Here is a 15,913-nt window from a genome sequence, read left to right as displayed (position 1 = left end):
GAAAAGAAAAAGCAGACAGAACAGAGGACACAAGGCAGAGAAAATGAAAAGTAAAGTCGACACACTGAAACAAACGCTCACTGTGAGAGAAAATGAAAAAATGCTTTGGAGTCTCGTCTCTACAACTAGACTATGCATATCGGAAATCCAACAACTGTAAGATAATGTGCAAAACATTTTTTCACATGAATTCAGTGTTCTCCTCGAAAGAGACTTCATGAAGTTTTTTCTTACTGTGTGCTGAGCACACTGTAGTGACCATGGGAAAGGCAGTGTGTGACAAACCAAAAGAAACCCATTTGACAAAGTAAATGGTGAGGAGGCGTAGGAGTGTGCAAATCCACATTTTCGGACAAAACCTGCCAGCCGACGCATGCACTGCTTTTCAGAGAGCTTAAGACAAAGATGTATTTACGGGACACATACCCCATTTCTCGAGAACCTCCACTTGGTGCTGTGTGGTCCCTGGCAGAGAGTTTGCGAGATCGATTTGCCAGCACCCAGAGGTGCTGCGTCCCACTCTTGCTGCCAACAAAGTTCTCCTCCCACAATTTGAGCTCACGCTTGGCACATTGGGAAAACGAGTGAACACTACACACAATGCATCCCCAACTCTCTCAAGCCTGCATGAAAAAACTTAACACGCAACACAGAAGTGCTTGTATTTTATCAACCAACACTCTGAACACGGGAGGCAGCTCCGAGTCCTGCAGAAGCAGTAACAATCACTCATCTCTTGAGAGGGTTCTAAACAGCTCATTTCATGTAACATTTCAAGCAGTCTATTCCAGCAAGCACAGACTTTTGCAATGAAAAGATGTGCCTAAAAGTGCCTCCTATTAGTATAAAGAGCTTAATTTGGCCGCAGTGAGCATTCGGTTCTCGAATCGAACTGGCAAATCACGTTCTAAGCTCCAATTGGCTCCCTGACAGGTGAATCCTGGTGAATTTGCACACCCCCGCAAACCAAGTGTGAAAGAGTGAGTCTGTGTCAAGCAGCAGGACGGTGAAGTTTCACAAAAGTGTGGAGATGTAAACTGCTGCACGGCGCACTTCGATTCGTGAATCGAATACCACACTTTACATGCACACGCATGGTTCCGGTATTGACAGAAACCAGAGTCCACAATGTGTCATCAACAGTCCTTCAGCAGGCCACTCAGAAGACAGCCACAATCACACAAGTTAGCACACTTCCAGGCACCACAAATACATATATGCCATTCTTTTTTTTTTTTTTTTCATCTCCATGAAAACCAAAGGCTAAAAAGAATTAAAAAGGCTCAAAAACACATAGGCACCACATCTTTTGTAGTAAACCTGTCAGAAAACATCACTAGTAATGACACTCACAAATGAAACTGATAAAAGCAAAAAAGATAGTGTGCTAATGAAGCGGAATCACATTAATCGAACTGTTGGTTTATTTAAACCGCCAGTTTGGTCCCATCTATGCCCTGCATGTTAGAAAAGCTACCCTTAGTTCAAACAAATTTTAAACCCCTCTTTGAGTTCGAATTAAAGTTGACTGCATTAGCATAAGCTAAATACAAACATTTAAATTTTATTTCCTAATTGATGACTCAGTGAGGCACTCAGATGGCAGTGGAGTTGGTAAGTATTGTAGTTTTTGTCCAGAAATACAGTTCTCGCCTTGAACCTTACACAGACAAACCAGAACGCCAAGGCGACAGTAGAGATCGTTAGCAACATGCTCCAAATCTTCCTGCTATACCTTTCTATGTACACTGCATCCAAAGTCACCCAGCGCATAATGCAAAACATATTTCCCAGTTCTATAGTACACCCCCCCCCCCCCCAAAAAAAAATATAATAATTATATATATATGCATATATATGTACATTTTTATTCTGCTGCCAGCACAGATAGCTGCACATTAACAAAATTTATGTTTCTTTGGAAAAGAGTACAGGATACATTGTTTCAGGCATTTTTCTTTGCCCCAAACTAGATAAATAACTATTTTCAATGCCTACTGACTGATATTCCCAAGGATGACGCATGTTTGACTATGACTAGCCCTTGTACTGCACAGGCAAGGAACTAAACTGATTTTAATGTGATAAAATGGCAGAATGTGCTACTACTGCTTCTTATGCAGCACTGACAACCGACTAGTAAATTCCCTCCAACTATCACTGCTACCTCAAATGCAGGTGATACCAAATATTTATCGAGGACTAGACAGAAACACTATAAACTGTTAGAAACATGAACTCGCTGATATGCTCAAAAACTAATGCCCAATATGGTCGCAGCTTGTACAGCCATTGCACAGTCAACTATCAACAATTTTTGATACTGCTATATGGTAACAACAGACCAGCAAACAAACTCTCTCATAGCTTTCTGCCATCAGTCTGCCCCACCAAATTGTCTTGTTCAGCTATGCATAGACCAGCACTAAACTTCTCTCACACGTTGATATCAATGTTGTACAATGCATTATCACAGAGTTTCAGTGAAAGTACAGACAAGCAAAAGTCCAATAAGATAAGGTCGCGCATTGCCAATCCCTGTAATTGCAAATAATAAAAGAAACATCTGCTTTGGCTTCACTGCGTTGTATTGCACCTAAAAATCAACCAGCACTTTCTCCTCTGCTTTGGACTAGGGCTAATCTTGCTCATAAAGCTAATTACAAAATTAGGTGTTCAGAAGAAAAAAAAAAAAAAGACAAAAATCAAACTGAAGGGAAACGCTGAGCTGTCCCCACCCACCTTGTTATCTCGAAGAAGAACTTTAATATGAAGTCCTGAAGCCAGCTTCAGAAGACTGCTTTCCTTGCAATGCCAGGGCAATGTCTGGCTGCAGTGAAGGACATCAGTGCACGCCGCAGATTCTGCCCACTTATAACATGCCTAGCATGTCCCACACTTCGCGTTCCATGTTGTCGTCTAGGCCTAAAGACTGCAACTGGCATTTTGTTCTGGAAGCTAAAAGGCACGGCGGTATTACAGGAAAAGCGCCATCACCATTGCAGAAACCAATGCACGAACAATGGTAGTTTACGGAGGCAGGCGCTTCACAGTTTCAAGAGCAGCTTGCAGAACAATGAAACGCAGATGCCAAGCATGCATTGAGGCGAAGTGAAACTCCACGACATCCAGTTAGGCCACTCCAGCCGTTCAGGGTGCCACCAAAAGCCACACTCCCAGAAATTCTTTTTAGAACATAGCCCTGCCGCTTTTTATTCTATGGTAGCCCTTCACTGCAGCCATTTCATTCTCTGGATGCAAAAAAAAGAAAGGAATAGTAAAAATAATAATAATAAAAGGACACATGTAGTGGTCTTGCGCTTTTTCGGTGCTACAAAGCAGTGGACCCAGCAGCAACCGACATACGGGAATGTTGTTTGTCACCATCCAAGTGCAACGAGTGCAATTGTACTTTGCAGAATTCGAATATGGTTGCACTCTCCTCCGTGGCTTTTCTCAGAGTTCAAGCTAGGACACATGTCCACGCTCCCACAACAAACTAGATCCAACAAAAAGATGGCTCTACCCACAGGAACAGCTGAGGTCACAATAAACTGTCACACTTCCTTCGCCACAACTGATGAAATGACGATGATAAGATGTTGACACAGGCACTTCGAGAAGTATTATGCAACAAATGCGCTGCACCATGTGAAAGGCCACGTTAAGAGCAAAGGTGGGACTCAGAGTGGTAATGGTCAAGAGTGGGCAGAACAGGTGTTCCGGCAATGAAAGCTTTATCGCAACTCCCAGGTCTTGATCAAGATCAGCATTCCTTTGTATCACATCTGTCTTTAGTAGACAGAAGCAATAACAAAAAGGTATATGCCACCTGGCAACCTTTCTTTTTGTCCCCATTTGTTTTGCATGAGCTCTAGCTTCAGAAATACACAATAAGTAGCAAACGCTCGAAGGGATACCACAAATAGGGAAGAGAAAGGAGCCTTGAACAGACAATAAGACTGCACATTCACTGCCCCCATGACAGCATAAAACTGGCCATTAGATGACAGCTGGCTTGTGCACCACAGCTAGCTATGCAGATGTGAAGAATTCCACTAGTAGCACACCCTCAAGCCTCCCACAACCATTCTGAGCCGCCACCTTCATCTCTTCACGAAGCACCACTGTTACAATGTGATGAAGTAAAAAAATATATTTGAATGGATGGATGGTCTTCACTAGTCGACGGCGTTGAGTCGTGGGGCTAACTTGCCCGCCGTGAATGAAAAGAGGCCGTCAAAGGCAGAGGGCCCTTCGTGCCGGCTCCAGCCATACAGCTCCTCCTGCCAAGAGCGCGGAGAGCGCCGGGCATCATCATCATCGCCGTCATCACTTGCCTTGTCTTCGTCGTCGCCACTCTCTCCGCCACTTTGCTCGTTGTCACGGGTGCAGTGCTTGCAGCGCGGGCCGTCCCGCTTGGGATCGTAGCTCAGGCCGCAGCGCTGGCAAATAAGCTGCGGCTTGCCACCAGAGGAGCCCAGCTTGCCCTTGGCCGGACTGGCGTCATCGTCTTCCTCTTCCTCGGCATTGACCTTGGCGAGGCTGCGCCTGCCACTGGCAACTCTTCCCAGGGGCACGTCTGAATCCGAGTCAGAGTCCAGCACGTCGTCCAAGGGCAGGCCACCTGATGCCTCGTCATCGTCTTTCTACAAAGCGAAAAAATATGCCCGTCCCCTCGTCAATGAAAGTGTGCGTCCCTGCTGTCGTCACATCAACCATCAACCACAAAACCAGTTGCAGGACGAGTGCCTCACTTAAGTGCCTTCAAATAAGGTTAAAACCCTATCCCTGTGAACTCCCTTATCCCGCCTGCACACCCAAAAAAGCATGCAGGCACAAAGAGTGTTTGCAACAAGAAAAACCTTGGTGCCACATCACACTATGCAAAGAAACTCAGCTACATTATATCTAGCCTCAATGTTATTTTCCACCCAGAGTTCTTGCAGTTTCGTTGGTTCACAACTCCACTAGGGCTACCCATGCGATTGGCTTGAGGTCACCAGTGAAAACCATTGCATGTGATTTGGACTCCTGTATAGTCAGGCTCATTGCCTTGCTGAAAATCCAAGGTTGCTCTTAAGTTTTTTCTCGCTACTGCCCAAACACACATATGCACACACAATGCCAGAAAGCAAACTGGCAAGTGACTGTATTTGCATTCAAGAAACAGGTTTGTACACTAAAAATATACCTAAAGTGGTTTCCAAAACATACTGACTCATTGCACATCATGCACAGCACAAACAAGGGCTTATTATGAACGTCCTGGCTATAGTCTACTACAGCTCAGAGTAAATACTTGTTTATCACCAAGTGATAAATCGGCAAGACAGAGCACTCACTCAAAGGAATGAATGCTACAATTTCCTCATCTTGCTGGTGTCATGCATCAATGTTTCATGCTGGTTTCATGTATCAATGCAAAGTTCAAATCATCCTGCTAATTTCAGTTTTCATGCACACAGTATGCTAAAAAAATGAATAAAGGACCACGAACAACAAGTTCCATCTACGAATAAGTTGCGTGCCGTAGAAAACATGGCAACAAGTAGATATCTGACACTGCTGGCAGAACGTATTAGACTGCGAACGTTTGGCTCGTCACTTACAGCAGGTTCTGGCTTGCAGGGCCACCGCTGGTGCATCTTAAGGCCCCGTTCTGTGGTAAACGTGCGCAGGCAGCGGTCGCACTCAGGACCGCTGGTGCCATTTTTTTGAGGAGTTGCAGCAGCCTCCGCGATTGGCAGTGGAGATGGTGCTTTGGCATCATCCAACGCCACTGCCAACTTTTTCTTGCCCGAACGCGGAGGTCTTCCACGGCCCCGTTTCACTGGAGTCGGTGTCTTAGCAGGGCTGGTGCTGGCAGCCTTGGCTTTCACAGCAGCGACAGCAGCCTTGGATGGCCGGCCCCTCCGCTGGAATGCCAACAAATTCCAATCACAACAGAACATTACTCCAAAAAACAAATGTTGCCACACTATCGCATCGTAATAAGGTAGAAGCTTCATAACGTCAAGTAACAAAGCACAACTTCGAGCAAGAAGAAAAAAAACTACAGTGCATAAAGAAAGCAAAAAAAAAAAAGCTATAAAGACAATGCCATTTTGAAGAGAGTGCTACAAAATTGTGCCCCACCAAACTGGCTTTTTTTCAGAGTAGAGATGAAGCTTTGTGTTATATCAAACACACCTCAGGTCACGAATGCAACCAGTACCTGTCGCCTAAAGCACCAACAGAGTTTTCAAGTACTTTACATCGGAAAGCCTTGAAGTTTCAAACGGATGAGGAGCTGCCAATAGGGGTGCCAATGACAGTCTTGACCAAACTTTATGCTTCACGGATTTTGCAGCTCCAAACTGCTTGTGACGTTTTTCAAGTGAGATTAGATGCAAGTTGCGTGGATGATATTTTGTGGAACTGAGCAGCAAAGTCAAAACTTGGAAACAAACATCAAAAGGCAACCAGTGGACGCTATTTCTGCACAAAAATAAAATGTAGTTATGTATGGTAATAACATTTTACAATTATGTACAGTAACATCCCACCACAGTGGCTCAGTGGTTGGGGTGCTTTACTGAGCCGAGGTCAACCACAGCAGTGATGGAGCCGAGATACTAGGTGCCCACATGCTATGCGATGTCAGTGCACATTAAAGAGCCCCTTTTACAACCTAAATTGGTTTGGAATGTTAAACCCCATAGGCCAAACCAATATACATAAAAAATACTATAGTAACTACTAGTAAAATACTATTTTCGAAGGTACATGCGCGTCAGATCCAGTGTGTTTAGTTGACTCGCCTTGGATAACGCAATGCTATGTGTGGGCAGTTGTGTACGCAGCACTCGATGAACACTTTAAAGATAATTAGTAGGGGACATGCAATGCCTAACCATTCCTAACTGATGTCTAACTGATCAAGCTCTTTAGTACGATAATGTAGGCAAGAACTGATAGGGTTATAATATATTAACTGCAACAAGCGATTCACTTTTGCCTCACGCACAGGTGTCCACTACACATATGCAGCCTCCAGACTCAACACATAATATGCCATTGAAATGCTAATAACCCATACTTCTTTCAGTGCATAGAAATTTATTGAAAACATACAATAATATAAATCAAGTCTGATCCCAGCCTAGCGACTAAGCCACAAGGAAGGCTTGTATGCCTTGGTAACAATGTGGGGGTTTATAAAGTATGTATGCAGTTTTTCATGTAACTGTATGCTAATGCGTAAGTCTCTTCGAGACGACTGCTGCAGTGCGTCTTATTCAAAGTAAAATGCTTAACGCAGTGCTTACTTTTATTAATAAACAATTCTACAGCTAATACGTAGGTCTGATTTCAGAAGCTCCAAGCAAGAACACTTTCATTACCACACCGATATTATTCAACTCCATGCATTTTTAATGACAGCAAGGAACAATCCATAGCACACATATACGACCATTTGCGTACCTGCATTGACGTGTTGCCTAAAGCTGAAAAACTTTCTTCAAGTTTCAGATTTCGTTTTCTTTAATTTTCGGCTAAAGACTTTCCTTTGTTTTTTTTTTAGTCTCCATCAAGAAGTATCCTTTGACCGCATCAACAAAGGTGCCATCATTTCACGCCGATTGCGCCGGAAAATGGTACTTATCTTGCAGTGCACTGACCATTAAGTGAGAGGTGGAAGTAATCTTTTCGTATCAATGCCAAAACAAGCAGAATAAGCATACTTATCAAAAGAAAACGAACTGCACATATTGAAAAGCATCAGAATAAAAACATGCGACTAAGATTGTTTTAGAATGACTATGAGAGCGAATGCGCTTTCTATTGCCTCCAGAAAGTTCATAGTCAGCATAGCTGTCACAGGGGGCAAGTTGATTTTATTTTTCTTCTGATGGGGGTGGTGACTTTAAATGAAGAGATGATGGTATTTTGTGGCTTTTCCTAACATAACTAGCAACAAAATGTAGATTCACCCAATTTCCCCAATATTCACTTGTTTTCACATTTTTGTGTAGCTAAGCTAAATGACATTCAGGCAGCTATGTTTATATGCAATATGCTGTCCCTATCCTATAATAAATCATAATGCTCACACTAATAGCTTAATAAATTGGGCTTAATAAACTGCCTCTTATTTCCTGCTGTAACAAAATGAGTTAATGAACAAGCACTGGCGATCCGGTGTTCTCCGGGCTCCTGCGCAAGTGATCTCTTCAGTGCAAACACTGCAATCATGCAGCTACAAGCAGTACAATGAGTTTCCATTCAAATGCCACAACTGTGCTAAACATTTTTCACAGACTACAATTTTTCAGATTGCAATTTTCTCTTGGTCTTACTGAAATCACTACACTTTGCAATAATATTCTTTGGCAACGAAAGGAAAGATGCCAGAGGCGACGCGTTAGTAACCAGCATTCTGCAAAACAGTCTAGCCATAAGACTGTGCACTAGGCCACCTGGTACATCGCTTTCCCCACAATAGCCCAACTCCGTCGCTAGTGCAGCTGTATACATGTTGCATGGAACCTTCTCGCAACAAGACATGCCTAGTGAATTTTCTGTACCCAAAATAATTTTTTTCCCCTTCACTTTCTAATGCCAAAGTTAGGCAGTTGTGTCAAATCTATGCCTGAACTAACAAACATTGAAAATATGTTATGTTTGTGAGAGAAAATGAATAATTTTAGGAGGGAAATATAATATTTCCCTGTATAAGAAGAGAGGGTGGCCCCAAAACTGCTCTACCATTGCTATAAGTTCCTGCAGGGTATAGAAGGTCAGAAGTGAAAATGGGCTCCATCATATGGAGCTCTGGGATGCAATGCAATAATGTGAACATGACACTTTCTTACAGGTGGGTCAGTAAAAATGCAATGCCTCAACTCAGTAATAATTCTGACCACACACACACAATACTGTTAGCATCTCTTAGAAACCACAAAACTTGAACTGCAAATGCCATCATGCTTACATACTAGCATATACTTAAGTTTCTGCCTAAAATGGGAGATGAATGTTTAGCTTCCGCAACATTCACGAAAAATGTAGCGACCAGATCCCGATGGTATCCACAAGTGTAAACGCAGCTTAAGATTAGCTTGTTTACTAAGCCCATAAACCCCACAAACATCATCGGATCCCCCCCTTTTTTTTCTCCGCAATGACTCAGCTTCTGGAGAAGCTTACAGTTTGTTACTATCTTCATTGGTCTGTGCAAACATTAGGGTTTGGTTTGGTTTGTGGGATTTTATGTCCCAAAGCGACTCAGGCTATGAGAGACGCCAAAAATTAAGCTCTGCATCTATGCTTATAATGCAACAATGGCTACCTCATTCACCTAATTACACTTTGCTACTCACTTAATTGCTAATTCTTTAATTCGTAATTTAGCCAACACATGCTCAATGGTTTACAGTTTTAACCTAGCGTATTATAAGACCCCCCCTCCCTCCAAAACAGGCATAAATGGCTACTTTAACCTAACCAAGTCGTACAAAAGTGCCTGTATGGACTATGGCCAGCATGTCTAAAATAGGGTCGAAGGGTCCTGCTAGGCTGGATTCTGGTCTCATCGTCCCATCTCAAAGGTGAGCGCCGAGCTGGCAGTGCTTGCCAGCTTGGCCATGTCATGTGGTCTCGTGACATCACATAACCCAACTACCAGTCAATACACAGCCAGTCACCTGCCAGCTATCACCTTTCACAGGTACGCCCGTGATCTTTCGCGCGACGTTGACACCGGATTTGCTGGTGATGGGGTCTTCAATGCTGTTGTGTTGATAATGATCAGACAGGTGAAAAAAAATAAAGCCTGACAACTTTACAAGGGCGCCTTGTGTTTCACCTCCATTGAAACGCAACTGCCACAGCAAGGATCAAACCCGTATCCTCAGGATAAGCGGTAAAGCATCTAACTACTGACACATCGCAACAGAGCAAAAGTTAATGCAAACTATTTTGTACTCCAGGGCGACACAGTAACCACTGATGACAAAGTGAACAAAGTGATTATGTAACAAGAAATAAAACTTATGATACAGTCAGCACCGGTTATTTTTTCACTGTCTCAAAAGTCTTACTGGGACGTTAAGATTGCAGAAAATAGACGGATGTCAAAAATCAAGCCGTGACCTCAATGCCTTTTCGTCGTGTATATCACTTGGTGTTCCATGGACACACTGTACAGCACAATGCCAATACTAGATTAAAAATAAATGGGAACATCCTGCCACTAAGTTAAATGGGAAGGCCCATCATTATTTTCAGCAACAACCTTCATCTAATCAAATAAGCCAATAACACACGTAGCACATCGCTACAAGAATAGCTGGCAAAAATTGTGCTAAATAGGAAGCTGCTTCTAGCAAGCATGCACAAAACTTCAGTGGCTATGCAAAAATATATCAGAAGAATAAATGAACAATAATAATAACGCCAGGCCACGTAGCCTAAACCACTCTGCTGCCATATATACAGAAGCAATTGCAAGCAGGTGCAGGCTCAGCAAGGGGTGTTGCGAAACCAGGAAGACGGTGGTGTGCTTTAAATTATTTGTTTCTTAAACGTGCGAACACCAAAGCATAGTGATGTATCTGCAGTTAAGATGTTGCAATCTCTATAGGGGATCAATCACAATTTCATTGCGCGACTAGGCAGTATCTTTCCGAGTGCGCACACAAAACGTGAAAAGAAATAAAACGTGCAAAAATATAATTAGCAAAGCACAAACAAAAAGGGCTTCATTACCTTTTTATCCATGGCAAAAAACCTGCCTCGGCTCTACAAAAGAAGCGAAAGAAAAAAAAAAAGCACATAAGCGAAATTGGCAACTGAAGAATCAAAAGAAATAAACCATAATAATGCGCCAAACATAGGGCAAGAAAGAAATAACCCTGCAAAAGAGCCATAAATAAGCAAGAATTAATGACCAATGATCGCACTTTCAGCGCTCGACCAGAAAGCAGGGGGAAATGAGCCTTCTGCAGAAATGACACACGGACTCGTTGATCAAAATCATTCGCAGAGCTACGTTAACGAAAAGCGAACGTAAAGGCGCTTGAGGGGACCAGCATCGCCAATAGTCTGACTCAAAATCAAGACGACACAGCCAAGGATATCTATGCGCCGCCGAAACCGCCGCGACCGGGAAAAATCACTTCCGAAACTGCTGCGACCAAGCGCTTCATTAAATTAAGCACGGCGATTCGGCACAAATAGTCACTGCGACAGGTGATACGGGGTCATTAGGCTTCTTGGCTTAACGTAAGTCACGCCGCATGAAGGAGATATCAAACCCGCTAACAAGTGAGCAATGAAGGATAGTCCGCCATCACCGACTGAGGGTACTGCCGGGATAGGCATTCCACCATATCACCAAAGCCGTAGGGAGAAGCTGCGGTGTTTACCGGTCGCTTTGACGGGCTTCCGAGGCGCGCTGGTGCAAATACCACTTCGCCTCCAAGAGGTGAAGGGCTCGAGGAACGCTACGACACGACTGCTGACGACTGTTCCGTTTGAGCGCGACGCAACGCGCGAAATTAAAACATCTCCCCTCTGCCACCCGCCTAGCCGCGTTTCCAGGGGGCTTCAAAAGACAACGGACAATGCGCCCCGTGACCTGGTCCCACCAAACGTAAATGAGGTGACGGCAGGCCTAACGCACGCCCGCCGCTCGCAACAGTACAACAGCTTACCGAATAATTGTTCGGAAAATTTCCTTGCGAATAAAAAATTCGCGCAAAACACTTGCGACCAAGCTTACCCTATATACGAGTCCTAGCGCCAGTAATGACACAACAAATAAAAGAACGAACAACAAAAAAAAGCTTGGTACGATTTAGCGCCGCCACGTGCCTGGTTTTGGTTCTTGAGTTATTTGTTACAATTTGTTTCTATCTCAGACTCGTAAAATATCTAATATAAATGAGTAACTATATTTAATTAAAGTGCTTTTTATCTTAATGCAAGAGAAAGAAATATTCGAAGTTATGTTTGAAGTGTACGCTAGCACCACGTTTTTGCCTGCCTGCTGTCTAAAAACAACAATGGCGGCCATCTGGTTTTGTGTAAAAGCGTTATGCTGTTTTTCCTCAAATGTGCTCGCAGGAATCGGATTTATGTTTTCGCTTCTTATCCGTAAGATCTTAGGTGCCAGAAAGTTCAGCACGCTTTGAAATGGCGGTGCTTAGAGGGTGGACATTGCGCTTGTTAGCTATCGTCGCAAGTGAAAAATACTTCGTTTGAAGCATTTAATGGTTTTATTATAACGAATGCCCCGCTTAAGAAATTTTGTGCACAGGCTAACACATTTCAGTTTCCGGAAACCGCGATGAAAATTTTCCCTTTACTGTTGTGAAAACTGGGTACATGTTATGTTGTGAAAACTGGGTACACAACGCCACCCGACATATCGGAAGCAGTGATCGAGACGTGTCATTATGTTCGCAAATTCTTCCACCCTTGCGCACTCCACCTTCGATTTGATTTCATTTAAATAGTTCTGCTTGATTTCCCAACCTGTTAACTGGCTTATTCGGGATAATGATGAGAGATTTGCTTCATGTGGCAAGTTGGCTACCGCTATCATCACCTTTCTGGCAGCACAAAACGCTGTGTTAATTTTACAGTCAACCCTATATTTCCGCACTGCGTAACCTTCCATAATGAAATGGAAGCGCTTGCAGTTTTTTTTTTTTTTTTCTTCAATGACGTGGAAGCGTAAACCAGGAAGAGAGGCGTGGACGCTACCCGCAAGTGGCAGCCGCTGCCTGATCGGTTTGTTTTCCTGTAGAAGGAAGCTTGTTGCAGGGAAGTGACATTGCGAGGAAATGAGATGGCGGCCCTACAAATGCGCATGCACCACTCGGTCACGCATCGTCGACGTACGACGCGTGGCACGAGCGAAACCGTGAGACAAGCGACCGGCAGGCGGCCCGCTCTCACAAAAACTAGTTTTACACCTGGAAGATTCACGCAGGCCGCAGTTCGGAGCAGCGCGGTATATCCAACTGGCGACGCTACTACAAGCGCTGCGGCTTGTACTGGCTGAAAAACCGCCAATATACTTGAAGCGGTCATTGAACGAAAGCTGTAGCTAGTTCGTATCTTTATAAATTAATACAGGGTGCGGCTCTTGTGTGCTGCATAGCTCTACCGTAACACATTTCTGGGGTTTGCTACATTTAAGTTGCACTACAGCGAAGCAGAATAGTTTCGGTAACACTGTTAGGTTGCCTGCATACAGGTCGCTGTGCTGTACATTTTCTTCTGTCCTCAGATGAGACCAACTAAGGCAACGGACACTATTTTAGTTAGCCTTGGACGGCATAACTGGCCTATATTCATTGTATCGTCGCCAGAGGCCATTGATTCGTCGCATTTTTATTCGTGAAGATACTCCTGTGGTGCCCGCCTTGCACATTTGCCTCCTTACCTTTATGTGCGGTTGTCAACGCCAGCGCCTTCCATGCGCTCCCTAGCCCGTGGTCGATTGCTCGTACGTGCGAAAGATGACGCCACCTTGCCGCCTGGAACAGCAATTCCAGTCTGGAAGGGCATGTGTGGACGGCAGTGCACGGCGCTGGAACTGCTGGAACTATATAGCGGCGCTGCAGTCGTGCTTTTCATAAAGCCCACGGGTTTTAGCTTTTCAACATGTCTAGCGCGTCGTCTGCTGCGCCTCTGTATAAAATCAGATGACAAGCAGCGCCCATACTTGCAGGGGATTCGTTTTTCTTCTCAGCGTGATAACATAATGTGATCTAAGAGATGCTGGTACGTGGTGAAAAGCACAAGCTGCGTGTAGAGCGCAAAGGCGCACGCACTGAGTTTGTGTCGATCTTCCCATCTCGTGCAGGGGTTTCCCCGGGAATTGAAATTAGGGGTGTCAGGAGTGGGAGAGGGGGCTGGATGGTAGAGGAGAATAAGTAGTAAGTGTTAATTTTTATTTGTGTCATTGATGTGTCGAGTAGAACTGATTACCAGTGTTTATGACTCTGACTCAGAAAGCCAGCGAGTACTTACTGAACTTTACACATGGACTGAAGTCGTATTTATGCACAACAATGACTAAAGAACAATGGCCACATAGAATGTGTCGAGAAATATCAGCTGGATGATATGTGCATGGCATTACACTGGCACATCTATATGAATTTACGTCTGCCACAAAAAAAAAAAAAAAAAAAAAAAAAAAAACACTGGTTATACTGCTGTCACACGGGCATTTCGAAGGCCCTCGAACCGGCAGAGGCATATTATTTTATATATTTTTTTTGTAGCCTCACCATAATATATGTCTATCGACTCGAGTATATGTGCAAGTACAGGCACTTTCCAAGTCCCGATAATTCACTCAACAATAAACTAGTAAAATAAGTATGAACCATTGCAAGATGCTGCCATTTATTACTTGCTACTAATAAAAAATACTAAACAACCAGAAATAGATGTGCCCATCCTTAACCATTTTCTTAACAGTTACATTCAAGTTCGTTGTGAATTCAGGGGGTGCCTTCCCCCTTCCTCCCCGGTGGGTGTGTAGAAAAATTTGTTCTCGTGCGCGTCGGATACGCCGTATACACAAGAGAGCTGTGGTTATCACTGTATGTTCTTTTAAGCAGTTATAGAATTTGAAATTTGTCGTGCCTATTAACAGAATTAGACATTTTGCACAGTCATATATGGAGGCACATGTAGACGCGCACAGAGGGAACATAGGACCAAGCATTGTACATATGGCAAAAGAGGAAATAAACTTTCCAATCATCGCGGACACATATATAAAGGCTAAAATTTAAACACTGACCGCATGAAACAACTTATAACTGGGGGATAAGGAAGAAAAAAAAAAACACCACCACATTAAATTTGCGAAGGTATACCCATTGAAAACGCTGGATTGCAGCACTGTACGTTGGGAATCACCCTTAGGCAATTTACAAACTACTCACGCAATCAGCGCTTGCGTTTTTCGAGCCCTTGATATACTGTACCAGAAAGGTTATACTCTTGTAATGTTAAGCTCCAACACAGTACCTTTTGCTGTTCAACTGCTTTGCCTTCGCTAGATATTGCAAGGGCTTATGGTCAGTCTGATTGATGATTAAAGTTCCGTACAAGAATATGTGAAATCTTTCCACAGCCCCGCCAAACATTCGCGTTCAATCGCTGTGTAACTTCTTGGTCTTAACATTTTTAAGCGGCATTTACGCTGAAAACTTTCCTATACCACCGTTTAAAAATTTCGGGTTGTCTATAAGCTGGTGTCCAAGAAAAGAGATGTTAATTTAGTTTTTCCGATTTCACTTTTCTCTGGTTTGACCGTGAGGCCGGCCTCGCGTACCCTGCTAAACAGCCTATTTAAACTGCAAGGACATGTTATTCCCATGAAGAAGTCGCTACGAGAACATCGTCGATGTAATGCATGACATTGTCTATGTCCTGTGACATAATGCGCATAAGGTGCGTTAATGCCGCAGGGCATGTAGACGAGCTTATAGCGACTGGATATAACGCTGTCTTCGATCTTGAGGCTTCCTCCAAGGGTACTTGCTATTAAATTTTAACAAAGTCAAAAAAAAAAAAAAAATATATATATATATATATATATATATATATATATATATATATATATATATATATATATATATATATATATATATATATATATATATATATATATATATATATATATATATATATATATATATATATATATATACAGACACCTTGGTTCCAACCTCGAAAAATATTACGTATGTTCTTGGAATGGGGTCTGCATCAGACACACATATATATATATATATATATACAGACACCTTGGTTCCAACCTCGAAAAATATTACGTATGTTCTTGGAATAGGGTCTGCATCAGACACACACACACACACACACACACACACACACA

At 43.2% G+C, this 15,913-nt stretch overlaps 1 protein-coding gene across 3 annotated transcripts in view; it reads right to left on the bottom strand.

Moving 5' to 3' along the window:
- Nucleotides 1-11,865, bottom strand: part of LOC146185500 (uncharacterized) — a 28,874-nt gene extending 17,009 nt beyond the window's left edge. The window contains exons 1-4 of one of the 3 annotated variants that reach the window (XM_084606447.1): nucleotides 11,768-11,865; nucleotides 10,753-10,785; nucleotides 5,613-5,918; nucleotides 4,337-4,649 (exon numbers count right to left, since the gene is read on the bottom strand). In XM_084606447.1, coding sequence (XP_084462573.1) covers nucleotides 4,337-4,649; nucleotides 5,613-5,918; nucleotides 10,753-10,764 — 631 coding nt within the window. In that variant the 5' untranslated portion in view covers nucleotides 10,765-10,785; nucleotides 11,768-11,865. Of the gene's footprint in view, nucleotides 1-4,336; nucleotides 4,650-5,612; nucleotides 5,919-10,752; nucleotides 10,786-11,411; nucleotides 11,663-11,699 lie in introns of those variants that run through there. The other 2 variants (XM_084606448.1, XM_084606449.1) reach the window with 2 other exon arrangements.
- Nucleotides 11,866-15,913: the final 4,048 nt, after the last annotated feature.

Source organism: Amblyomma maculatum, chromosome 6 (genome assembly GCF_055883805.1).
Source record: "Amblyomma maculatum isolate TAMU_Amacu chromosome 6, ASM5588380v1, whole genome shotgun sequence".
In the NCBI taxonomy this organism is placed as follows: Eukaryota; Metazoa; Arthropoda; class Arachnida; order Ixodida; family Ixodidae; genus Amblyomma; species Amblyomma maculatum.
This window is presented reverse-complemented; position numbering and strand designations above follow the sequence as displayed.